This window comes from Leopardus geoffroyi, chromosome C2 (genome assembly GCF_018350155.1).
Source record: "Leopardus geoffroyi isolate Oge1 chromosome C2, O.geoffroyi_Oge1_pat1.0, whole genome shotgun sequence".
NCBI lineage: Eukaryota > Metazoa > Chordata > Mammalia > Carnivora > Felidae > Leopardus > Leopardus geoffroyi.
In genome coordinates this window covers 11,065,914-11,089,775 of record NC_059333.1, presented here as the reverse complement: position 1 = coordinate 11,089,775, position 23,862 = coordinate 11,065,914, and the positions used below count along the sequence as shown (strand labels likewise).

The following is a 23,862-nucleotide window of genomic DNA, read 5'->3' as shown; positions in this document are numbered from 1 at the left end:
ACGAACTCTGCCCTTGACATTACTGTTAGACCCCAAGGGGCTGTGCCCCCCTCTCCATCTACTTGCTCCCATTTCCCTGTATACCCTTTGCTCTGGCCACACCAACCTATTTTCATTGCTGAGTTGGGCCACGCCACTCCTTGATGTCCAGGCTCTACAGTGGCAGAACTTGCTGTCTCTAGCACACTCCATTTTCTTCCTTGCCTGTTTCTTGAACCCTTTTCATCCTCAAGACCTAGCTCAAGGTCCCTGTCCTCTCTGAGAATGTCCCAGAGACTGATTCCATCCAGTTGTCGGTAGAGTGGCCCATCCTTCTCTGTGACCCCACATCTCTGTTAGAACACACTGCCCATCACCCTGCTATACAGAGACAGGCTGTGCCTGTTCAGAGTTTCATTCCCAGTGCCTACCTAGCACGGTATCTGGCCCTGACAGGTAATCAGTTAGTGTCACTGGAATGAATGAATGGAAAGTATGAAATGGGGGCAGGGATGGAAGAATCTGGGAAGTCTCCTGGCCACCTCTGTGGCTGGAATGGCTATGTTTCCAGAACTTTGCACAAACACTCAAGTATAATTCAGCCAGCCAGGGTAAGTGGCGTGGCTTGGAAGAAGGAGAAGAAGAGGAGAGAGATCTTCCCCAAGCATCCGCCCAGTGTTGAGACCCCCCACAACTTGGCCTGGTCCACTAAGCTCAACCCAAAGCCAGGAATTCCAGAAAACATCCTAGTCCTCTCTATGTGGCTTCAGCCCAAAACAACAAGACGGTTGTTTTTAGGATCTGGGACAGTGGGAAAAAATACAGGGGAAAAGTGAGCTGATCACACACCTAAAAGTAACGGTTGCCTGGGGCAGAATGGCAAGCTCGTTGCTCGTAAAGCAAAATACTGTGGGCAAGAACCACAACGGTGGGGCGCCTGGGTGGCTCAGCTGGTTAAACGGCCGACTTCGGCTCAGGTCATGATCTCACAGTTCGTGGGTTCGAGACCTGTGTTCAGCTCTGTGCTGACAGCTCAGAGCCTGGAGCCTGCTTGGGATTCTAAGTCCACCTCTCTCTCTGCCCCTCCCCCTCTCACATGCATGCTCTCTCTCTCTCTCTCTCTCTCTCAAAAATAAAAAAAAAAAAAAAAAAAAAAAAACCAAGAAGTGCAGAAAGCAGGGAGTATTAGGTTCCTATTGCTGCTGTAACAAATTATCACAAACTCAGTGGCTTAACACAACATCAATGTATTGCCTTACAGTTCTGGAGTTCAAAACTCCAGAATCAGTTTCACTAGGCTAAATGTAAGGTGTTGGTAGGGCTGCATTTCTTCTGGAGGCACCAGGGGAGAATCTGTTTCCTTCCCTTTTCCAGCTTGCAAGGGCTGCCCACATTCCTAGGTTCATGGCCTCTTCTCCATCTTCAAATTGTATCAGTCCTTTTCTGCTTCTACCCTTATATATTCTGTCTCTCATTCTGATCCTTCTGCCTTTCTCTTATTAAGACCCCTTTGATTATATTGGGCCCACTGGTATTATCTTGGAGAATCTCCCCATCTTAGGATCATTAATGTGTATCCATTTGACTCAAAAGTCAGAGATGCACACAAAAACGTAGAGGGCCTAGCCAACTTCATGACTTGGCCAGAACTACAGCAGATATACTCAGTGAGATTGAACACAAAATAGGAGCATTCTCAAGAACATTTCCTGATATTTTGGGGCACCTGGGTGGCTCAGTCAGTTAAATGTATGACTTTGGCTCAGGTCATGATCTCACAGTTTGTGAATTCAAGCCCCACGTCAGGCTGTGCACTGTCATTGCAGAGCCTGGAGCCTGCTTTGGATTCTGTGACTCCCTCTCTCTCTGCCCCTACTCACGCTTATGCTCTCTCTCTCTCTCTGTCTCTGTCTCTCTGTCTGTCTCTCAAAAATAAACATTAAAAAAAATTTTAATGAAAAATAAAAAATTTATTTCCAGCTTTATTGAGATATAGTGGGCATATAACATCATGTAAATTTAAGGTGCACAATGAGTCGACTTGATATACTGCAAATAATTACCACCACAGCATTAATACTTCCATCATGGCACATAATTAGCATTGCATTTTTGTGGTGAGGACATTTAAGACCTACTCTTTTAGCAACTTTCAAGTATGTAATTATTAACTATAATCACCACGCTCTACAATCAAGTTCCAGAACTCAGACATATTCTAACGATATAGGTTTGTGCACTCTGGCCAACATCTCCCCATTTCCCCCACCTCCAGCCCCAGGTACCAACCATTTCACTCTGTTTCTGCAGGTTTGGCTCCTTTAGATTCTACATATAAGTGAGATCATACAGTATTTGTCTTTCTCTGTCTAACTTATCTCACTTAACATGACTTAGGAGTCGGTGGCTATCCACAGAGAAGACTCACGCGAACCTAGGGAGCTGGGAATGGTGAGCGTAGGTTTGCCGGCTGGAGAGGTCATGGTGGGCACGACCGTATTCTGACCAAGGTTGTGAAGCCCCTGGTGGAGCATGGAACTCATAGATATTTACATTGGGGTTTGGTGGTCTCAGAAAAAGCAAATACGTCGAGGGAGGATGCCTGGGAAAGCCCATTGGCTGGCAGCCTACTGATGTCCTGACATGGTATCTCACGGAGATGCTTAAGCCCAGGACATTCCTTGCATTGTTGTTCCGATTCTTCTCTGGATCCACATTTCACATGGAGCCTATCTTCTGTGGCCTGTTACCGAGCATCTTGGTCCCCAGGGGAGACATCCGCCAACGGCAGAGGGGTGGCATTGTGGAGGAGGGTGGGCCCAGCCGTGGGCAGGCGAGAACACACATCCCCGCGTGGGCTCTGAACATTTGTCCTCCCCCTCCTGTCATCTCCTGTCACTTCGTGCCTCTCCCTTGGAGAACAGTGCTTTGTACATAGTGATTAGTCATTGTTAAATAACTGAAAGATTTCTGGAAAAATTAGGATTTTAAAGTAATTTAGTGGAAAAATAATAAATAAACCCAATGGTTATTATTCTTTAAAGAGATAGTATGAATAAAACTCAGACTGTCAAACACTAAACATTCAGAGGAGGCCTTTCCATAGAAAGAGGGGGGTGACAAGGGCAGAGACAGCCGCTTATCTCCCCTGTTCACGTTCCTCTAACTCAGCCTTGACTGAGCCTTATTATCACCCAGAGAATGTTTAAAAAATACCAATGCCAGGGACGCTTCCCAGACCAATTCAGTTGGAATCTCTGGGCATGAGCCAGGGCATTGAGATTTTATTTGAAAACTCCCTGGAATCATCTAATGCCTGGTCAGTGGTGAGAACACAGATGCTTGTATTCCAGCCTCCCAGGGAATGAGCTTCCAGAATTGGATTCCCAGTCCCCAGGGGGCCACATCTCCATGATGTTTACTGCTTGGTCTAGCCCACCAGGCAGATACCCGGTCCGCCCCTGTTTCTTACCCATCAGGTCTTGTGTGTCAGTGCTTGAGGAACAGCCTAGAAGACTCCATATCCATGCCCAGGATGGTCAGGAGAGAGAACGGACTCCTGGTGGAGTTGTCAAAGGAGGTACCTCATTTCCTAGGGACAGGTCACCTGGCAGCTGGCCTTTCCTGGCATCAGTGATCCTTGGGAACCAGTCCCCACGTCTGCCTGATCAGAAGGAGTTTGTACCAGGAGGCTTCTTACTCACCTAATGCTTTTCTCTTCATCCTGTTTCCCACACTGACCATTTCCCAACCCTGTCCCAGTGAGCTCTCACCCTGCATGACCCCATACCTCTTGCAGCTGTCCTGAGCTCTGCCTTAGACAAAAAGACTCAGATTCAGGTCAGCTTTCTGGATTCAGGGTTCTTCACTTCCTGGACCTGAGTTTAACTCCTTGTGTGGAGTCCTCTGACCCTGGGGGTCTGCCTGTCTTCCAGTTCTAGTTCCCTACAACCCTCTCATTCTCCCTGCTGCCCAAACCTTGCTCGTGACAATTATTTTTCTCAATTGCCTCATGCAAGGTTTCTGCGGGGAACCAAATCTGGTCCCCATAAATGTGCGGTGAGCTTTAAACAAATATTCACAGTGGCATTACAATACAGCCACCAGATACAGCTCCAAGGGAATGGGTGGAAACTCAGAATGGATGAGAATGTGGTTTCTAGCATCAGTCTTTTAAGTGCATAAGTATCTTGGTGAGTGGTAAAAGAACCCCAGTTATTTATTTTACTTCTCCCTCAGCTCAAGTTGAAGACTTTTTGCCTATAAACCATGAAGATGTAAATTACTGTGGCCATTTTGTGGGCTTCCCTATTATAAAAACCACTTGTTTTCATGGTGGTTCCACATTATGTTATTTTGAAATTTTAGGTGAGAAACTCGATAAACTCCCAGGATTCTTTTTTAGGCAAGTGGTATTTTGCCAAGCTTGGGAACATCAGTCAGTCCCTACATTTGAGCAAACTATAGAGGGCCAATCTTGAGTGCATCTCAACGTCCACCCCTACATGTTCTTGCTGCCAGCAGCTAGAAGCTGCAGGGGGTCTGGACACCATGTGGGGAATGGTTTTCAAGGGAACCAGCCCTGGGAGCAAGCCTTAGATTCTTGCCACTCAAAATGTGGTCTGAGGACCAGTCGCATCAGATTCACCTGCGAAACTGTTAGAAATGCAGAATCTCAGGCTCCACCCAGATCCATTCAGATCCAATCCGCAGGTTAACAAGATCCCCACATGGCTTGTGTGCACATGTACGGCTTGAGAAGCAGTGTTCTCAGCCTTTTCCTGGCCCCTTCTTCCTCTCCCCCTGAATTTTACTATCCTCTGCCAAAGAAGCATTTGGTCCTAATTGCCCCTTTCACCTAAAAGCTAAGAAGACGGTAGTGATTTGATGTCACCTGGGTTTCAGGTTGTGGCCTTGTCTGCTGGGGGAGGTATCTGTGCTGAGACACTGTAAAGCGGGTGGGTGCAGGTTGGGCAGGCTTTCAGTAGGTATGCCTGGGAAGTATGTCTTTCAGCAGAGGTCATTGTCATCACGGGTGAATAAAGAAGATGTCAGCCTTCCCCTTCTAGCACCCCACATTTGTGAGAACTTTGGCATGAATCCTCTGTCCCCTGCTTGCCCCCATCCCATGCACCCGCAATGCAGAGGAACCGGGTCAAAGTTTCTTAACTCATCGAGGCTCAGTTCCTTCTTCCCCTGCTGGTGTAGCGGGCATTACCCAAACCCTTCTTATCCCAGAATTGTTTACAACAAAACTGACTGTTCACAAAACTTGTTTCTCCACCCACCTGAATGGCTTGATATTTCCTTACTTCACTCCTTGGTAGTTCCTCTTCCAGGAGAAAGATGGTGGTGGACAGGGTGGGGAAGGGATAAAGGAAAGGTAAGTCAGACTTAGTTTGGGCTTATTTGAGAGGTTCAGATAAGTCAGCAAAACAGTCCCCTGCACCCCAAGTGGCCCTTGTTCTTATATAGTTTGCACAATCAAGAATACCATACATGACATGGACAAAGCTTTGGGAGTTCTTCAGATTTTCTCCATGCCCGCTTTACCAGTGATCAAATGAGGCAGGCACAATGGTTCTCACCTGAATGAGGGAGGGGATTTTTTTTAATGCCAATGCCCAGTCTCCTTGCAGACCTGTTAGGTGGGATCTTTGGGGGTAAGGGCAGGCAATGATATTTCTTTTCCACTTAGGAATGCTCTGTTAACCTTAATCCTTGGAATCATTATTTTTAAGGAACTTCCAATTTTTTATTAAAAAGTAAAATATATTAAGTGTGGAAAATATAGACGTGAAAGAGAAGTAAGCAAAATGAAATCAGCCATCCATTAAAAAAAAAAAAAAAAAAAGATGTTTACGCTTTTGACAAATTCCCAGGTGATGCTGAGGCTGCTGACCCTTGTTCTGAGACCAAGTTTGAGGACTATTGCTCAAGAGATCTAAGAGGAAATCTTAGTCATTCTGCCAATTCACCATAAATATGAATAATCATTATGCCTTCTCTTTGCCTTGATGTTCTGCAACAGGGGTAGGCAAACGTCTTCAGGTAAGGGCCATTTAATAAATATTGCTAGCCTTGTGGGCCATACAGTCTCTGTTGTAACTACTCAACTCTGCTACTATAGCACAAAAGTAGCCATAAATGATATGTAAACAAATGGCGTGGCTGTGTTCCCTTAAAATTGTATGTAGGTGGCAGGCAGGATTTGGTCCATGGGCCAAACTGCTGACCCTTGGTCCACAGTTTTACTGCCAAGATACCTAAGTGAGGATTTTTTTTTTTAAGTAGTCTTTACACCCAGCACAGAGTCCAGTGTGGGGCTTGAACTCAAGACCCTGAGATCAAGACCTCCGCTGAGATCGAGTGGGGCACTTAACCAACTAAGCCAGCCAGTTGCCCCTAAGTGAGGATTTTTTTTTTTTTAAATTATCTGATTTGGTGTTCTTTAGGCCTTCTGAATCTGAAGGTTGATGTCTTTCATTGGTTCTGTGAAATTCATGGTTATTACCTTTTAAAATCCTGCTTTTTCCACATCATTCCTGTTACCTATTCATGCAACTCTCACCTGGTAAAGTTAGATCGTCCCCCTTCGTCCTATTCCTCTTAACTACTTTTATATTTTTTACCTGTTTCTCTGTGCTGTATCCACACTGACTTTCCATTTCTGACAGTACTTTTTGGTTCCTTATCAAACCTGCCTGATGTATTTTGATGCCCATTAATCCTCACCTTACATTCAATCCCCTTATTTCTTTCTTTAAGTATTTTTACATAAATTGATGTCACATTCTCTGCTGGTATTTCCAGTAGCTGCAATCTTTGCAGGTCTGATTCTATGGTTTATGATTTCTCTTGATTTTCATTAATGGTGGCTTACTCTTTCATGAGTTTGGTGAATTTTGATCCTGAGCTCATATTTCTTAAAATCTTTCCTGTGATGATTCTTTGAGGTGTTACATTTGCTTCTTTCAGGGGCACGGGGGTAGTCCCAACATGTTATCACGTGAAATAAATTGCTGGCTTTAGAGCCAGCCAAGCAGTATGAATTTTGGCTCACTATTAGAAATTCTTGGGAGACATTTTTCTTTCCTCCTGCAACCAAAGGGCCCCTCAGAGGGGCAGGTTCTTTTGCCCTGGTTCAGTTCTTCAGCATATTGTTCTTTAGTGGTCCTGGCTTTATGTGAGGGGTCTCCCAGTCCCCTCCTCACCCTGCCTGTCCCTGGTGCCTGCATGACCCATTAAAGCCTGGGCTAGGTCACCAAGAAATGGCCATGCCCCCACAGGTAATCACTGCCTCCAGCATTAGTTCTCCTCTCTGGATTCATGCTTTCTCAAGATTTCTGATCTCTTAGGAATGCCTTGTTCTGATGCTGGTTCAGCTGTGCTTTAAACATATATATATTTTAATTAATATCATCTCCAGCATGTTAAGCAGGCTGTTTAGTGGTGGTGTCACTGTGTTACCGGAGACATCAGAGACAACTTCCTCATCTCTAAATGGAGAAACAAACAGAACCAGGACTCGATACACTTTTTTAAATGAATGAATCAGTGATTTTTATATTGTTCTCTGCATTCTTAGAGTTATACTGTCATCAGGCTACTGTGCAAGCTGAGAACAGACTAATGAAATGTTTCTCAGATTAGACCAAGTTAATAATATGAATCTATTTCATAAAAATTTTTTGAAAGGTACCGTATGGAATTTGTGGACTCATCATTTGTGGGTTTGAGTTTCCCTGTGTGATTCAGAAGGCCCACATCAGATTGCAACTTGTCCTTTTGCTGAGGCATCAATATGAACCGACTACGCCATGGGGTTTGTACTGGGGACAAATCTTTCGGCTTCATGAATGTGCCTAGATTATCCTCCCACCCACTGACAGCCTCGTCCTAGGGCAGCCTATTGACCTCCTCTCCTTGACTAACGCTACAGAGTAAGTCTTTTGAATTATAAAGCAACGAGAAGTTATTTTTGTGTATGTGAAAAATGGCCACCAAGTAAAAGCTCGAAGTTTTGTAAAAGTGGGGAGGCAGTTAGATCGTGGTGTGCAAGGATGTGCAGGAAGCACTTAACTCCCGATGGAAATGTGATTCGGGAAGACGCCAGGAGCCTGGACAAATTTTCCACATTCTTGAGTTGGGGAATTCTGGAAGAAGCAAGAGTGCCATCCCATGAGGATTTCAAGTGCCTACTGCATATTAATAAATAGTCTTGTGGAAAATAAAGTCAAGCAGAAATGCTAAGTTTAAAAAGAGCCCGTACACTTTGGCATTTTCTTACACACGATCCAGCAACCAAGCTTCCTGGTGTTTACCCAAATGAGTTGAAAACTTCTGTCCACACACAAACCTGCACATGAGCGTTTATAGCAACTTTATTCAGAATTGCCAAAACTTGGAAATAACTAAGATGTCCTTCAGTCGGGGATTGGAGAAACTATGGTCCATGGGACGATGGAATATTATTCAGCAATAAAAAGAAATGAGCTATCAAGCCCTGAAGAGACAGGGAGGAGACTTAAATTCAGCAAATTATTATGTGAAAGAAGCCCATCTGAAAAGGCTATGGACTGTACAATTCCAACCGTATGACATTCTGGAGAAGCATAACTATGGAGACTGGAAAAAAATCAGGGGATGCCAGGGCTTGGATCAGGGAGAGAGATGAATGGGTAGAGCACAGAAGATTCTTGGGGCAGCGAAACTACTCTGTGTGATATTCTAATGGTGGATACCTGTGATGTACATTTGTCAAAACTCATGGAATGCGTAACACCAAGAGCGAACCCTAACGTAAATTATGGGCCTTGAGTGATAATGATGTGTCCCCGTTGGTTCATGGATTCTAACAAATGTGCCACTCTGGTGCCAGATTTGATAACGGGAGAGGCTGTGCATATGTAGGGACAAGGGCTATATGAAAATTCTCTGAACTTTCTGCTCAGTTTTGCTGCGAATGTCAAACTTCTCTTAAAAATAAAGCTTATCAATTAAAAAAAGAAAAAGAACAAAACGAGACCACAAGCCTGGGACATCGCTTCTGTGAAGGATGAGGGGGAACAAGAAGAGAACTCAGGCCATATGGCATTTCCTGCCTCCCCAAGAATGGCCAGGGTGCCTTTCTGGGAAAGCTGATGCGTTGGACAGAAATCTGCACCCCTGGGAGTGTCAGAGTGAGCAGGGAGAGGCTGGCCGGGAAGCTGGACGATCCCACCTGTGGCCTCTCTTGAGTCTTAGTGAAAAGCAGGACCCACACACAGGCACGCACTAGCACGTGCAACAACAAATGCACAGAAGGAGACAGATCGGCAGGCATGCATTGATGCACACATGCCCGGCATACACTTGCACGATTATGTGCGTGTGCACAGTCAGAGCTCACATCTATTATAGATACACACAGACAGACGACTGAGGCAGCTTGCCATTCTGGAATACAAGCAGTAGCTGCTGATAAACATGTTCTCTTGAGAGCCTGGGGAGTTAATTGTTCTAACACATGTCCCCTGGGAATGGAACAGCCTTCCAGAACAATCAGCCCTCCCTCCTCCATCAGTCAGCTGCAAGCGGTCGGGATCTGTCTGTATCTGAAACTCCCGGTATGGCTTCTGGCAAGTGCCCACGTGTGTTCATCTCAGGCTGCCTGCAGGCTGCTTTCCCACCCACGCATCCGCAATGCCCAACGCAGGTCATAATTTAGCGCTGTCAGCCGATGACACTCACTTCCCCCATGTGACACTGCAGGGCTTTAGGGGCAAGAACGTGCTGCCTGCAGCTGCCCGGGAGGGTCAGTGACAGGCGCGGTGAAGGAACTGAGTCATGTTGGGCCAGAGGAGTGTTGGTTCCCTTCCGGCCCCAACAGCTTCACCCTTCTAACTTGGAGCCTGACTCTCCGTGTTGCATAAGCTGCCTGAAGAGATCAGCAGTAGTTTGGGACACTTCTGCCTCGAGGCTGCACATGGGAGAAAATCTCCTAAGTGGAAACAGCCCCATTTGCACATTGGCAGATGGAATCCAACTGAATGTGGAAAAAAGCTCAACACGGGGCTCAACCCAAACAAAGAAAATTAACCAAAACAACACCTTTTAAGTTTAACAAGGACTTAAAAACTATTTTGAAAAACTTCGGGTACTAATAGACAATTTTCAAAACTCAATTTAAAGACTCTTCCCTTGAGTTAAGAAGCAGGAAGCCTTTCAGGACTTCCATTCTTTTAAAAATTCTCTACTTTTGAACACAACAGAATTATTTTCTTATAAAATTGCTCTCCTGAACTGTTTTGCAACTGTGGTAGACAGGATAATGGCCCCCCGAGGATGTTCCCTTGAACCTGTGAGTGAGTTACCATACACGGCAAAAAAGGGACTGTGCAGATGGGATTACGTTAAGGTTTTTGAGATCACCCTGGATTATGCAGGCAGGCCCAGTGAGTTAGAAAGGTCCTCCCAAGAGGGAGGCTGGAGGGTCAGAATCTGAAAAGGAGATGTGAAGGCAGAATCAAAGGCTAGAGTGGTGACTGTAACGACAGAGGAAGAAGCATTAAGCCAAGGGACCCAGGTGGCCTCTAGATACTTGAAAAGGGCACGAGAGTGAGTTCTCTTCTGTGGCCTCCAGAAGCGTGGAGCACGGCCTCGCCCACACCCCTATTTCAGGATTTCTTACTTCCCACGCGGGAAGACGCTAAATTTGTTTTAAGCTACTAAGTTTGTTTTCATTTGTTTTTGCAGCAGTAAGAAACTAATACAACCTATTGCGAGCAATCAGATCACGCCTGCTAGCTTGAGAGAGGAATGAGTTGACAAATTGATGGCTCCGCGTGAATCTTCATACGGTTTCCCCGACCGCCGTCCCCCCTGTTCGGGTGACGCTCATAGTAGAATTGTTTGCGGATTTTTCACGTACTTATGCTAAGTGAAACATACATGGCGAGAGGCTTGAATCTATCTAATCACTGACGTCTTCATACATCTTTGTTGGGGATTATCCTACAGTATTAGTGTTCTAGGACTGCTGATACAAAGTGCCACAGACTGGGAGCTTAAACAACAGAAATTTATTTTCTCACAGGTCTAGAGGCTGGAAGCCTAAGAGAAAGGTATCTCCTGAGACCTTTCTGCTTGTCTTGCGGGCGGCCTGTAAGGACACCAGTAATATTGGATGAGGACCCGTCCTAAAATTACCAAAAAACAATTTGAACTTAATTACCTTTTAAGTGTATTTATTTTGAGAGAGAGAGAGAGAGCAGCATGAGCAGGGGAGGAGCAGAGAGAGAGGAGAGCGAGAATCCCAAGCAGGCTCTGCACTGTGAGTGCAAAGCCCGTCACGGGGCTCCATCTCGGGAACTGTGAGATCATGACCTGAGCTGAAATCAAGAGTCTGACACTTAACTCGCTGAGCCACCCAGCAGCCCCTAACTTAATTACCTTTTCACAGGCCCGATTTCTGGTCATTTCCCTGGTACCGGGGGTTCGGGCTCCAACGTATGAATCGTGGGGGAGACACATTCCAACCCGTAACCTCTATACTAGCTACAGGTGGGAGAGAGTCTGTGCCAGCCAAACAGATCAGACTGTGTAGACCACTGAAGTGACACGTCAAGACTATTCACCATAATTCCACGTTCTTTCTGCTTCGGTACACTCAAGTGTACTATGATATGAGTCCATTGGAACTGTCTCGCTTTGTCACCTTCTGGCCCACAAGAATATGTTGCAGAGACCATTAAACTAAGATGAGGACAGGCCAGCTCTGGAATGGCAGAAACAATCCTAGGAAAATCTTATGGGATTGGGCAGTTGGGGGTGGAGGGGAGGGAAGGCTGTATAAATGCAATCAAATCCCTACTTCACACCATACACTTTACACATACATCACCGGATGGGTTATAGACCTAAATGTGAAAAAACACACTTCAAAAACTAATAAAGAAAATAAAGAACAACACCTACATGATCTTAGAGTAGAGGAAACCTAAAAAAAAAAAAAAAAAAATGTATAAAGTCCCAACAATAAAGAAAAAGATAGATTTAACTATGTCAAATTTTAAAATTCTGTACAGAAAAAGCATGTAGCCTTCTATTGGCCAAAGATTAAAAACAGACTAGGAGACACATTTAATAGACTAGGAATGAACATACAAAAACACAAAATAAAAAAAGTAGAAAAAAATGAACCAGTTGTCTGAAAAGGAGATGTGAAGGGCCAACAAATAAGGAAACAAACAAAAACGATGTTTAAGCCCAGAGAAGGCAAAGAAACAACACAAAAGGAGACCACTTTCCATTCATTGTATTCGTAAAATTTAAGGGGCAGGCTATCTCAACTGTTGGCGAGGTTGTAGGAGAAATAATAAATTGTTGCTGGAAATGTGAATTGGTAAAAGCCCCGAGGAGAAAAGTTTGGTGGCAGCTAGGAAACCGTGTTTACCCTGTGTGCTAGAAATCGTGCTTTGGGATACACACTAGACAGCCTCCTGCATAGTATCATAAGCATCTTGCACACAACAGTGTCAGTGCAGCATGTTTTTGTAATGGCAGGGACAAAAAGTAAGTGACTGAAACATCTCCCAATACAGGAATACAGAAAATGTGGTATTCTCTATGATGAGATACCAGACAGCAATTAAAAATAATAAATAAAATTGGTCTATATCGTCCCTAGTAGATGTTACAAACAGAAGGTAGAGTGTAACAGCAAGATGCAGATTGATGGCATTTGTACTTGTATGCGCTAAAAACCAAACTATACCGTGTGTGTGCACGCGTGTGTGTTTTAACAGATGCGCATCGATCTAACAATAAAACTTTTTAAAGTAATACAAGAACATTTTTGTCTCTAGAGGGATGTCAAGATGAATAGGTGGGGAGTTACTGGTTTGGGGACACTGGTTAATATCGCTCCTTGGCTCGCTCCTCCCCTTTCCTCCCTCCCTCCCTCCCTCCTTCCCTTCCTTCCTTCCTTCCTTCCTTCCTTCCTTCCTTCCTTCCTTCTTTTTCTCTTCCAAAAAATTGATAAGAAGCAAATAAGACAAAAAAGCTAACATCTGTTCATTCTGAATTGCGGAAATATGGAAGTCTAAGTTACTCCTTTATTTTACTGTAACTTTTAAATCTCGGAAAGCAGAAGCCAAACCAAACAAAAAAGCCCTGGTATTTATATAAATACAATCATAAGCTATAAAACTCTACTAAAAGAAGTAAAGGAAGACTTGAGCAAAAGAAGACAAGTATTCTCGTGAGTATGCCGTGTTCTACAGAGTGGGCTAACTTCCACTCTCCAACCGACTCCTCAAAGTTGGGAGGTCCCAGGGGTCTTTGAATTGGAAAGACCCGTAGTGATCATTTGGTGCCAAAGCCCCTTTTCACTTCCCTCATGAATGGTGTCCAGTCTCTTGAAATGTGTTAAGGGTGTCTTCTTCTAGTGCCAGTGACTAGCCCTACTGTTCTGAAGCAAGTGGTTCCATTCATTTGTCAGCAGCTCAAACCATTAAGGAAAATGCTTTCTAACTTTGAGAAGAAATCTGTTCCTGTAGACTCCACCCATTGGTTCCATTTCTTCCTTCTGGAGCAACAGAGCTGAAATCCAGTGCTCCTTTGACAGGAATGTCCTTCAAAATGTGAAGACAGCTATCCTGCATTTACAAGTTTTTATACATAAAAATATAAAGAGCTTTTTATGCAAACGCAAACGTGAGCATCACCCGGAGACGTCACCATAAAACTCCAACAGGCTGTGAAACTGAGCTTTGAAAATTCTCTTTCATAATATGGAAGAAACTAACGTGACAACACGGAGAGCTTGGCCTATCTCAGGTAGTGAATTTTTCTCTGGGCTTGGAGGCAAAGGACTCCCCACCTCCACACCAACCCCGGGAGGGAGAAGTACATAATTGATGAGCAATCCTTATCAGACTTGAAAGGACGAAGATACAAAGGGGAACCGGATGCCTGGCTACAAACTGATACCTCAACAGACATAAGAGGAAGCTACATAATCTCCTTGTTAAGGACATTGTATATTTTATAAGAGAATAGCAATGCCTTGCCAATTTCAGTGCCAATGTGGACTGACAAAGGGATCCGAATACTGACTTAGGAAAGTTTATCTTAAAGGTAAAGGCCTCTGGAGACACAGACCCTACTGTATTGGTGTTTATTGGTTGGCTTCTTTTTCACCAGCTTGAAAAGCGACCAATGGACAAGAAAGGCTGTTGGCATTCCAGTTTGAGAGGTTATTGGTTGATGCTGTTTAAGTTACCTGAGATGTTATGTATCACTGTGGAAAGAGGAAAGGGGAAGGGAGGAAAGGAAGGTCAAGTTCCCACTGTTAGTAATGGAACAGGGATTCCAACTCAACCTCCTGGAACTCAAATGTTCTTCATTTTGTTGTGTTCTAAACCTCACCCCTCTCAGATTGGGAAAGCATCCATATCACTGATAAAAATATTTAATGGCTTGTATCAACCAGTCAAAACGGACTATGGGTGCGATGCCTTATGGGTACATCCTGGCTGCATATCCGCAGGTCTACAGGTCTAACCAATCAGGAGCAGAGAGGCCCTTTCCAAGGTGATACAGCAGAGAAAGCAGTATTGCTTTAAGAAAGGTAATTGGGTTGTGCTCGTCTTATAAAATAGTTTTATTTCACATTAGATCTCTCCGAAATTATATTTTAGATATTATACCACTTCTTTTTTTTTATTTATTTTTTATTTTTTTAAAATTTTTTTTTTCAACGTTTTTTATTTTTTTTATTTTTGGGACAGAGAGAGACAGAACATGAATGGGGGAGGGGCAGAGAGAGAGGGAGACACAGAATCGGAAACAGGCTCCAGGCTCTGAGCCATCAGCCCAGAGCCCGACGCGGGGCTCGAACTCACGGACCGTGAGATCGTGACCTGGCTGAAGTCGGACGCCCAACCGACTGTGCCACCCAGGCGCCCCTATACCACTTCTTTTTACAACTTCTCTTTAGAAATCACTTCAATTTGTCTTCGAATGCAGAGGAAAATAAAGGAGGAAGGGTAAGGGAAGGGGTGGCTTAATTTTTCTAAATTGCAAAGTGACTGACAAAACTTGATCCTTCTCAAAGGTCTGTGCGTGGCCCGAATGGAGAGAGGGGGTCTAAGCCTCCTTTAACGCTCTCTCCATAGCTCTGCCCCTGCCCCCATAGTTCCCTCTTTGGACAATGCTGTCTTCTTAAAACCCCACTCCCCGGCCCCACCTGTTGCCATCTTATCTCAGAGCCATTTCCTGCTCACAGTCTTGCTTTCCCCCTTACCAGACTCTGTCTGCCCCTCCTTTCAGTTGTAAGTCTGTTTTCTAATCCTGACATCGAACAAGCAGGTAAATAAATCTTCAGATAGTATTTCCCAGGCAGCGTCCCTAACTTTGGGGGTGTGGTGACCACCTACGATGGAAAACGATTATTTCACAACCTTTCCCTTACCACCCCTCCCCCCGCCCCAAATTGCGGTATGTTTATTTGTTTTTGACTAGAGTGAATTAAAATCGGTTTTGTGTGGAAGATTTCACAACACTCGTTGACATTTTTGGAGATACAATGGAGAAAGATTGAAGACCGGTGGAAACCTAACGGCCATGCAGCATCTCATGAGTTTGTGGGGCTTTTCTTCTTAGTTGTGCAAATTCAGTCCAGTGGGATATAGAAATGAGTGCTGCAGGAAAGCATTTTTCTGTTTGCCAAGAAGCAGTGGTGTTGAATGGCTTGAGAGACCACAAAATCACATTTCTCTACTCAGCACTGGGAAAAATTGTAATATGAAAGCGTATTACCAATTCACATCACCTGGGTCCACTACAGCCAGAGGAAAAGAGATTCCAACCCAGTCGCTAATATGCAATGGATTATCTTGCTGTGAGTGTTTTTCTGGGTCTTTCTGTCGTCTTTTGACTCAACCACATAATTGCCTAAATTAAGCAGTGGAGAGTGCCTGGCTCCTTAGTTCTGGGTTGCTGCCCCTTGACTCGCATCGTTTAGATTAAGGAAGAGATGAAGGCAAGCAGGAAGGTTCTGGGTTGTGATTGCTGTGGACATGAACTTTAGCTTCAGTCCCCACTCTGCCTCCAGCATTTCAGGTGCAGGAGGTCTGGCTGGTTTCTCAAGAATTTCCCTGGTCTGATGCCCACTTGAGAAGCTTGCTCTCCAAAACTCAACCTCAATAATTATAAAAACTTATTGGAAATGTTTTCAATATTTTCAAGCTGAAAATATGCCTATATATTTTAAACAACCCCAAAGGGATCGAGAATGGGAGAATGTCAGGGCTGGGTGAGAGGCAGCCTCACGCCGAAGGCCCAGGTGGGAATGTGCCAATGTTAAGTTATTGGATGAGATTTCTGAGCAAGAATCAACTATTTGAGTCCTCCAGCATTTGTGGAAATTATTTTAGCAGGGAACAGCGGTGGCACCAAGACGATGATTTGTTTTCTCAAAGTCCAATTTGAGAAACCGTATGGCTCCGTGTTTCACTTCTAATTAAAATTTTAATCCCTAAGATATTCTACCTGAGCTATCAGGAGCCAAGGGATAGAGCTCCGATTTTCTTGAATGGCAAGGGGTCTTCAAGACCCAGAGAATTTCCCAGTGATAGATCAGTGATCTCCAGCCTCAAATGACTTCCACATATATAAATTGCAAGCCAGAAGGAGACACTAAGGAGAAGAACAGAAGGGTTTGTTTGGAGTGTACCACAAATAATTATAAGTTATGGGAACAGAGAAGAAAATAAGGCATGTTGATTAGAAACACCAGGACGAATTGGCATTGATTTTGCCGTACAATAGAAAATTTGTTTCAAATTTTCTTCCAACAGATGCATAGCATGGTGAGTGGGGAATTAAATTTTAGTCCAGGTTCAAATTTAAGTTTGGAAATGAAATTTGGGAAGGTATGCCTTATTTCACAGAGACAAAGCAACTTTCTGAATACTCTTACATAAGGTAGCCAATAGAGAGCTGATGTGCTTTTCTAGATCTATAGGCTCAGAAAAATTGTTCTCTTGCTTTTGAGTATATGTTTAGCCTTTTTTGTTCACCGACGGACGCATTCGAATATTCTTCTCTGTGAATCTTTGCGTGTTCTGTTATAGCCTGATTCTGACAGCAGTCTCCTAAAGAAAAAAACAACCCGGGAGTTTCAATAAAGCCCTTGCTGGTTATACGGCTATAGCATGTTAAATCATACATTCTGCCCAGTTAAGTTGCAGCTGTTAATTTTCCTTCAGGTCCTTAATAACTGGAATAAATACAGTAGTCACATACTTTATTTCTCTTTTTAAACCAAGAGTTGGTTAGCATCATCAATTCTGTACCGGTTCCTTAAAGTGGGAGTTGACAGTTTGTGGCACTTTTTCCCCCAGAGGTACAGGCCCACGTTGTCTCTTGACCAGGGAGCCCTGTCACTCAGCTGGCTATGGGTGCAGGGACAGAGCTGGCCCGTGGCAGAACCGGCAGGTGGGCATGGCCTCTGGGGTCAATCATAAGTGTTCCCCAAGCTTCTTAAGAGGAGACTGTGCCCTGAGCATGTCCTCACCCCGGGCTCCACTGGCCTTCTCCTGGAGCCACTATTTAGAAGCCACTCATAACCTCACTCCATTGGCCTTCCTCTGCCCTAATCTTCAGCCCAGAATCATGTTCAGTGTCCCTGCATCCCTGCCCCCAAGCATCAAAAGGTCCCTGTTCGTGGGTGCCTGCTCGCAGGGTTGTGCTCAGAAATTCCTACGTGGCTGATGAGCAACACCAGAGAGCCCCCAGAACCCTGCCCACGGTGGCTCCTCCTACCCCTGGGACTCCCCTGGGCCACATTCTCGGCACATGCCTAGGCCCCACAGAGAAGACAGGGGGACCCGCTTAGAAGGTAAGCACCAAAGAGGATCATCGTTGGGCTTCCCGATGGCCATAATCCACACTCAACAAAGGGCTGGGACACCTTGGGAGAACCCCCCTCCTCTTTTCCTCCTTCCTTCCTTCCCTTCAGAGAAGAAGACCTCTTCTCCTGATCAAGGATGACCTCAGCCTGCCTCGCCGTCCTCTGCTCTAGAAGCCTGGTCCTCCCTGGTGTCCTGCCCAGGGTCGTCGTCATCATCTTCCCCCTGCCCTCAGCACCATCCCTTTTCTAAGCAGCATCCTCTGTCACCTCCCCCCCCCCACTCCATGGCAAAGCTGAAAACTTGTGTTTATGGGGTAAATAGAAGCACCACCACTTAAAGAAGGGGCAGGGGCTCTCACGAGGAGATAAGGGGAAACATGGAAAAAGTGACATCGGCCAGCGGCTCTGAAGTGTTCTTAACGTGTTTGGAATTTGCCGCCAAGATGAAAAAAGAAACGATTTCAGATAAAACTCAAGACTTTTGCAGGCTGCTCCTGAAAACTAGAAGGCCTGGAAATGCCAGACCAATAGATCCACATGTCGACAGGCACCAGCTGTTCCTTTCCAGAAGGCCTTGCGCCAGGCAGACGCAACAGACGTCACCTCCTGCCCTCTTCCGTAATGTGGCCCTGCCACTCTGCCACCAAGAGACAGCGTCTAATTGCTCTCCCCCTGAATCTCACTGGCCTTGGTGATTTGCTCGAAACCAGTCGAATGTAGTGGATCCGCTGAAGAGACGCCACAAGATTTCTGAAGCCGGGAAAGCTGGCGATCCGCTAGAGAGGGGAGCCGCTTCCATGGTCGGCATGTAGACATAATGCTTTGCAATTTCGTTTCCAAAAATATTACCGGCTGCCTAATCCTGATGGACAGTCACCCACTCTGGTCCCTGTTTGTAGAGCTGGAGGTTCTTACGCTGAACTTAGCAGTGGTGGAGAGAAGACAGCTCTTGCTGAACTCTTTTCACTCTGTCCTCCGATCTGATGGAGCCACCCCCAGCCCCTCTCACCTTTCTCTCCGGAAACATCCCAACCATGTGACCATGTGACCAAAACCCACCTGAAGTTCCTCAACATCCAGGAAAGCCACATTCCGGAAGACTGAGAGCCAGGCAGAGACAAAGACCCTTTGTCGAGGAAGCACCTACTGACATATTTCGGAGAGATTAATTGGCATCAGAATACAAAGAGGAGCTGGGTGAAAAATGCCCTCTATAAAAGACGTATTTAAAAACGTGATTGCAAACATAGTTCACATTCATTGCACAAAACTCAGGAAACACAGAGAAGCACAAAGAAGCAAATGAAAACCACCTCTACCCTCACGCCATCCTTCTCCTTTATTTTTTATTCTTATAAATGGAACAAATAATGTTGCAAAGATCAGGTCTCATTGTAACCCCCTGTCCTGCGTAATATTATACACATTTCCTCGTGGCAATAAATGTGCGCCTACAGTATAATTTTATGGATAATTTTACACATGGTATTCTATTGTGTGAATGTATCATAATTTAGATAATCATCTCCTATTGTTTGGCATTTGTTTCCAATTTTCTCCTAGTTATGAACATCCATCATTGCCTACGTATCTTTTCACATGCCTGGGATTATTTCCCAGCTAAACGTCTAGAAATGGGATCGCTGCGTCACAGCTACAAAAATTTTCTCAAGGCTTTTGTTACTTATTGTCACATTGTCCTCTAGAATCATAGCCTCACCAACAGGGTATAGGCATGCTCGTTTCACCAAACCCACGCTAACCGGACAACACGTCCTCATGGTTTGGTCAATCGACAGCTGTAGCACTTTGCATTTAACAATAATATGCCAGTAGCCAAGGACAAAACACTGAAAACGGTGGAGAGAACAGACGAAATCTCTGAGGATGCAGGGTGGCTCTTTTACAGAGGAGGAAAGTGAGACCCAGAGAAGTAGGTGATTTGTCCAAAGTTATATGGGGAATCGGTGCGTGGGTCATCGACACTGCACTGGAGCGTAGTCACTGGCCTGCAGCACCGTGCATGACCACTTCTGGTCACAGCGTCAGATCGACGAGCTGACAGTTGTCCTAAGCTTAGCTGATTCCCTTCGTCCCCTTCCATTATGAAGCATTATATTCAGTCAGCTGCTCTATGACCTTCAAACTGGACCAAGTCCGCCTCATGTTTGCTTTTCAATAGGTATGCTGAGTCCGGTCAAACTTCCTGACAAGGAGGCTTGTATTGGGATCAACAAAGGGCTAAATGGTCTGTCCCCTGAAGAACGGGGCAGGCGACGGTGTCTCCAGTTCAAGGTACATGACTAGGTGCACCCAGAGGTGGCTGGTAAGGCCGAGGGAAGCGTTATGCGGGTGGCCTCTGTGCCCTGAGAGCCCACTGCCTCACTTCTCACAGCCAACTTGGGGGGACTGTGGCTCATCCCTGGCTCTTCAGGCATCAGCTCCTTGGCTGCTCCCCTGCTGCGACCCAGTTCATGGATCTCTTCCTTCCCCTGACTTCTGTGACATCACCTATCTCTTTGGGGTTTTGTCCTACTTTTCTGTGTCTATTTCAGTGTCTCTGCTTTTCCTTCTAGTCTTAAACGTGTGGCACAAATCTCAGATCACAAACTCAGAGACGTTCATTATTTTAATTTTCAAAATAACCACCTTTACATTCTATTTCAGGCTCTTAGTTTGCCACATAGTGGAAACCGAAATGTCTGTGAACTCAGGGTCATCTCAGATCCTTCTGCTGCCCTGTTCTCCCCTTTCCCCCCCGGGATTCTTATGCCGGGAGGAGGTGGGGGTGAGGGTCTGGCATCCGGTTACCACTCATCATCCTCCACACACAGTGGCACAGCCCGAGGCTTCTGTCACTCCTGTCAGGTCCCTGTCCTCGGCGATGTATGTCACCACAGTGTCCTCCTGGGGCCCCTGAGTTCTGGCTCTCTCTCTCTCTATTACTTCTTACTCTGGGGCACACGGGGATCATCCAGCTACTCTCAACACTGATGTGGATTCAGGGAAACTGACAGGGGACTGGGCCACTTGCCCCATTGACATGCCGCCCTCAGGCTTGGCATGGAGGCACCTCCTCCCACCAGGCTTGCCCCCTTTCAGGAATGCTCACGGGGAGTGATTCTTCCTAAAGTAGAGTAGCCCCTCCCTCACTGACTCCCCATGCCTCTTATCCCATTCCACAGCCCACCTCCACCTTGGCTGGGTCAGGTTTTTAAAATCCTGCCTTTGGAATGTTCCAATTGATAGACTAGAAGAAGGACCTAGAGAGCAGGAAGGAATGTCTGATACTAAAAACACCACCTCCGACACATCATGTTGTCATCGCGCTACCTGTGGATCTACTCTCAACCCCTGACGGGGACTTGACACCCTGTCATCCCTTCCTAGATGGCCCTCAGCGGGCTCTGGTCGGCTCGCATCACTTCCGCAGAGCTCCATTCTCAGCAGTTACCCTGGGGCAATGGGGCCACCGTGCTGCAGTGTGGCCGGAACAGAATCCGCTTCTACCTCCGTTACTACCTTGTTCACCCGCCTCGAGTAAGAAGACATCTCCCACCTCCACCCCCCGCCCTTGATTCCCTAAGGTCTGCCTCACCAGCCTGCCACCTCTTTCACGGAACGTTCCCAACGACTCGGTCACACCATGGTGGCTTCCTTCTCAAGTCTAATAAGAACATTTATTGCCACTCACATCTCACGGAACACATGGCGTATGGTTTTGTGCGAGGCTGACTAGATCATGACCTTGTAAGGGGGCAGAGACTCTGCGTCTTTCTCTGTATTCCCAGGACCTAGCGCAGTGCTGGACACACAGTAGATATTCGTAGGACATCTTCTTAATAGATGAATTCTGTTAACAAGGTTTGAGCCTCCTCAAAAGAAGTTGTACCCTATACCTATAGAGAACCCCAGAGCCTAAAAAGTCCATGGTGCTGAATGAGTCTCTGCACGATAGTGAGGGTGAAATAGAGAAAGGGTACAAAGGTCATCCTAGAATTGAGGAAGTATTTTTACGGAAGTCCTGGAAGTACCAATAAAACGTTCTCATCACTAAATACTCAAGCTGGCCGCATCTGAATCCTCTATGTTAACTCCTTCCTTGGCAGAAAATGTTATTTTGTTCATTGGGGTACCTGTAGCGTAATAACAACCATTGCACACATGTCTAAAAACAAACAACCGAATAGCAAACATGTAGTGACTACCTACTACGTGTCTAGCACTGGGCTTGGAGAAATGGAAAATGGAAAAGAAATGAAGATTGTTTCTGGAGAAGTTCTGGTCTCCCTGAGGTTACAGTCTAGTCGGGGAGTCAAGGCATACATACCCCCAAATAATAGTAGGGCAAGAACAAGGCCTCACTCACATCAGAGACCAAAAAGAGGGTCTAGCAGTAAAGAATTAGGATGAGAAATCCCCGTAGGAATCAATCGATGCATCACAGCCATGAAGGGACTTGGTTTGGACCTTACGTGACAACGTCCGTAGTAACATGAGAGTGGCCCTGTGAACGTCCAATGGATTTGACCATAAAAGGCAACACTCAATACTACGTGTACTTAATCTAATGCATGATTTATTAATCCCATAAGCCTATTAAATATTGTTCCTGTAAAAATCCAAACACCATTTACCCAACCAATAACATAAAACTTAGGAATTTCCAAATTAAAAAAGTCCCTGACATTTAAACATTGATTACGAACTTCTTTAATCAAATTTGCCTTATCATCCAATTAAAATCACAATTCTACCATATCGGATTCTTTTACACACTTCAAAAAACGTGTATGTTATTATCATGGTGATAATGACACTTTGTTACAATTACTCTTAAAACAGTGATAAAAATGCTAGTATCGTGGAGCTATTTCTTTATTATTTTCCTACTCGTTTTTATTTTTACCCATTCCCGAGATTTCAGTGACTATACAAGATAGCAATTTCTATAGCTTCCTAAGGCGATGATAACTTATCGGAACCAAATCAAAATATCCTCTCAGACCTGTGAAGCCAGCAGATTCTAGGTTCTACACCAGCTGACTCTTGTTGGGATTTAGAGTCTGGTTACAAGACCCGAGGAAACTCCATTCTGAATTTGCAAGCTGGGTTCCTTTGTACGATTGAGATTTGACTTCTCTGTTTGCAGGATCTCTCTCTTCACCATGTTGCTTCCACCCTCCACCCTCTTCCACCCCTGTTTTCTGCCCTGAGGGCCTGACCTGTATGGGCTCATGGATGAGATGGAGGAGATTCCCCCTTCTGGTTGAGTTCAGCTAGGAGGGTGCTCAACCTAAGATCAGAGGCTAGCAGTGGGATGGCACCTAGTCTGAATTCCCTGGCCCCTTGCTCTAAGGTGGTCTTGGCAGGCTATGTCCCTCGCAGCTCTTCCCAAGGTGGTCTGCTCCATGTTCCGTGTTCTGGGGACCGCTGCCTCCCTTGTCTGGTCAGACGGATGGAAAAGCCAAGACAGTGTCAACGCTGCACTCTTGCACCAGCCCTCAGGGTCCCGTTCAGCCAGCCCACCATTTCGTAATTATCTCCTCCTTGAATGATCATATCTTGCCAAGCCACTTATTTCCTGCTGGGGTCCTGGCTGTGGCCTTGGTGGGGGTGGTGCTTGGATACTCTATCCAATACCCCCCTCAGGGGGGTAACTGCCTAGCCAGCCAAAGGCAGGGACAGGAAGCGCGTCTCAGAGGAAATACACTGACTCTGCAAGATGGCAGCCAGGTTGGGTAATACAGAGCAGACGGCTGATTCGGGAACCGGCCCACCATGGACACCCCCAGCAGTAGGGAAACGGGATCTCCCAGCAGGGAAAGACATCCGAGATGACAAGCTTGTTCAGGGACCAAGATGATCCTCAAGGCGGGAACTACACCTTCCAGGATTATTGTGGACAACTAGCAATAAAAACATTCGTCAAACCTCTGCCAAAGGAAGTCCTTAAACACAAATTCTTAAACACCAGGCTGTTG

General features: G+C 45.5%; 1 protein-coding gene across 1 annotated transcript in view; it reads left to right on the top strand.

Annotated features, from left to right (window-relative positions):
- KCNE2 (potassium voltage-gated channel subfamily E regulatory subunit 2) overlaps window positions 1–23,862 on the top strand; it is a 171,573-nt gene that overhangs the window by 110,368 nt on the left and 37,343 nt on the right. Inside the window, exon 2 of the mRNA XM_045501462.1 lies at window positions 10,717–10,850. Within this exon, the coding sequence (XP_045357418.1) occupies window positions 10,796–10,850 (55 nt within the window). The 5' untranslated portion in view covers window positions 10,717–10,795. The remainder of the gene's footprint in view (window positions 1–10,716; window positions 10,851–23,862) is intronic.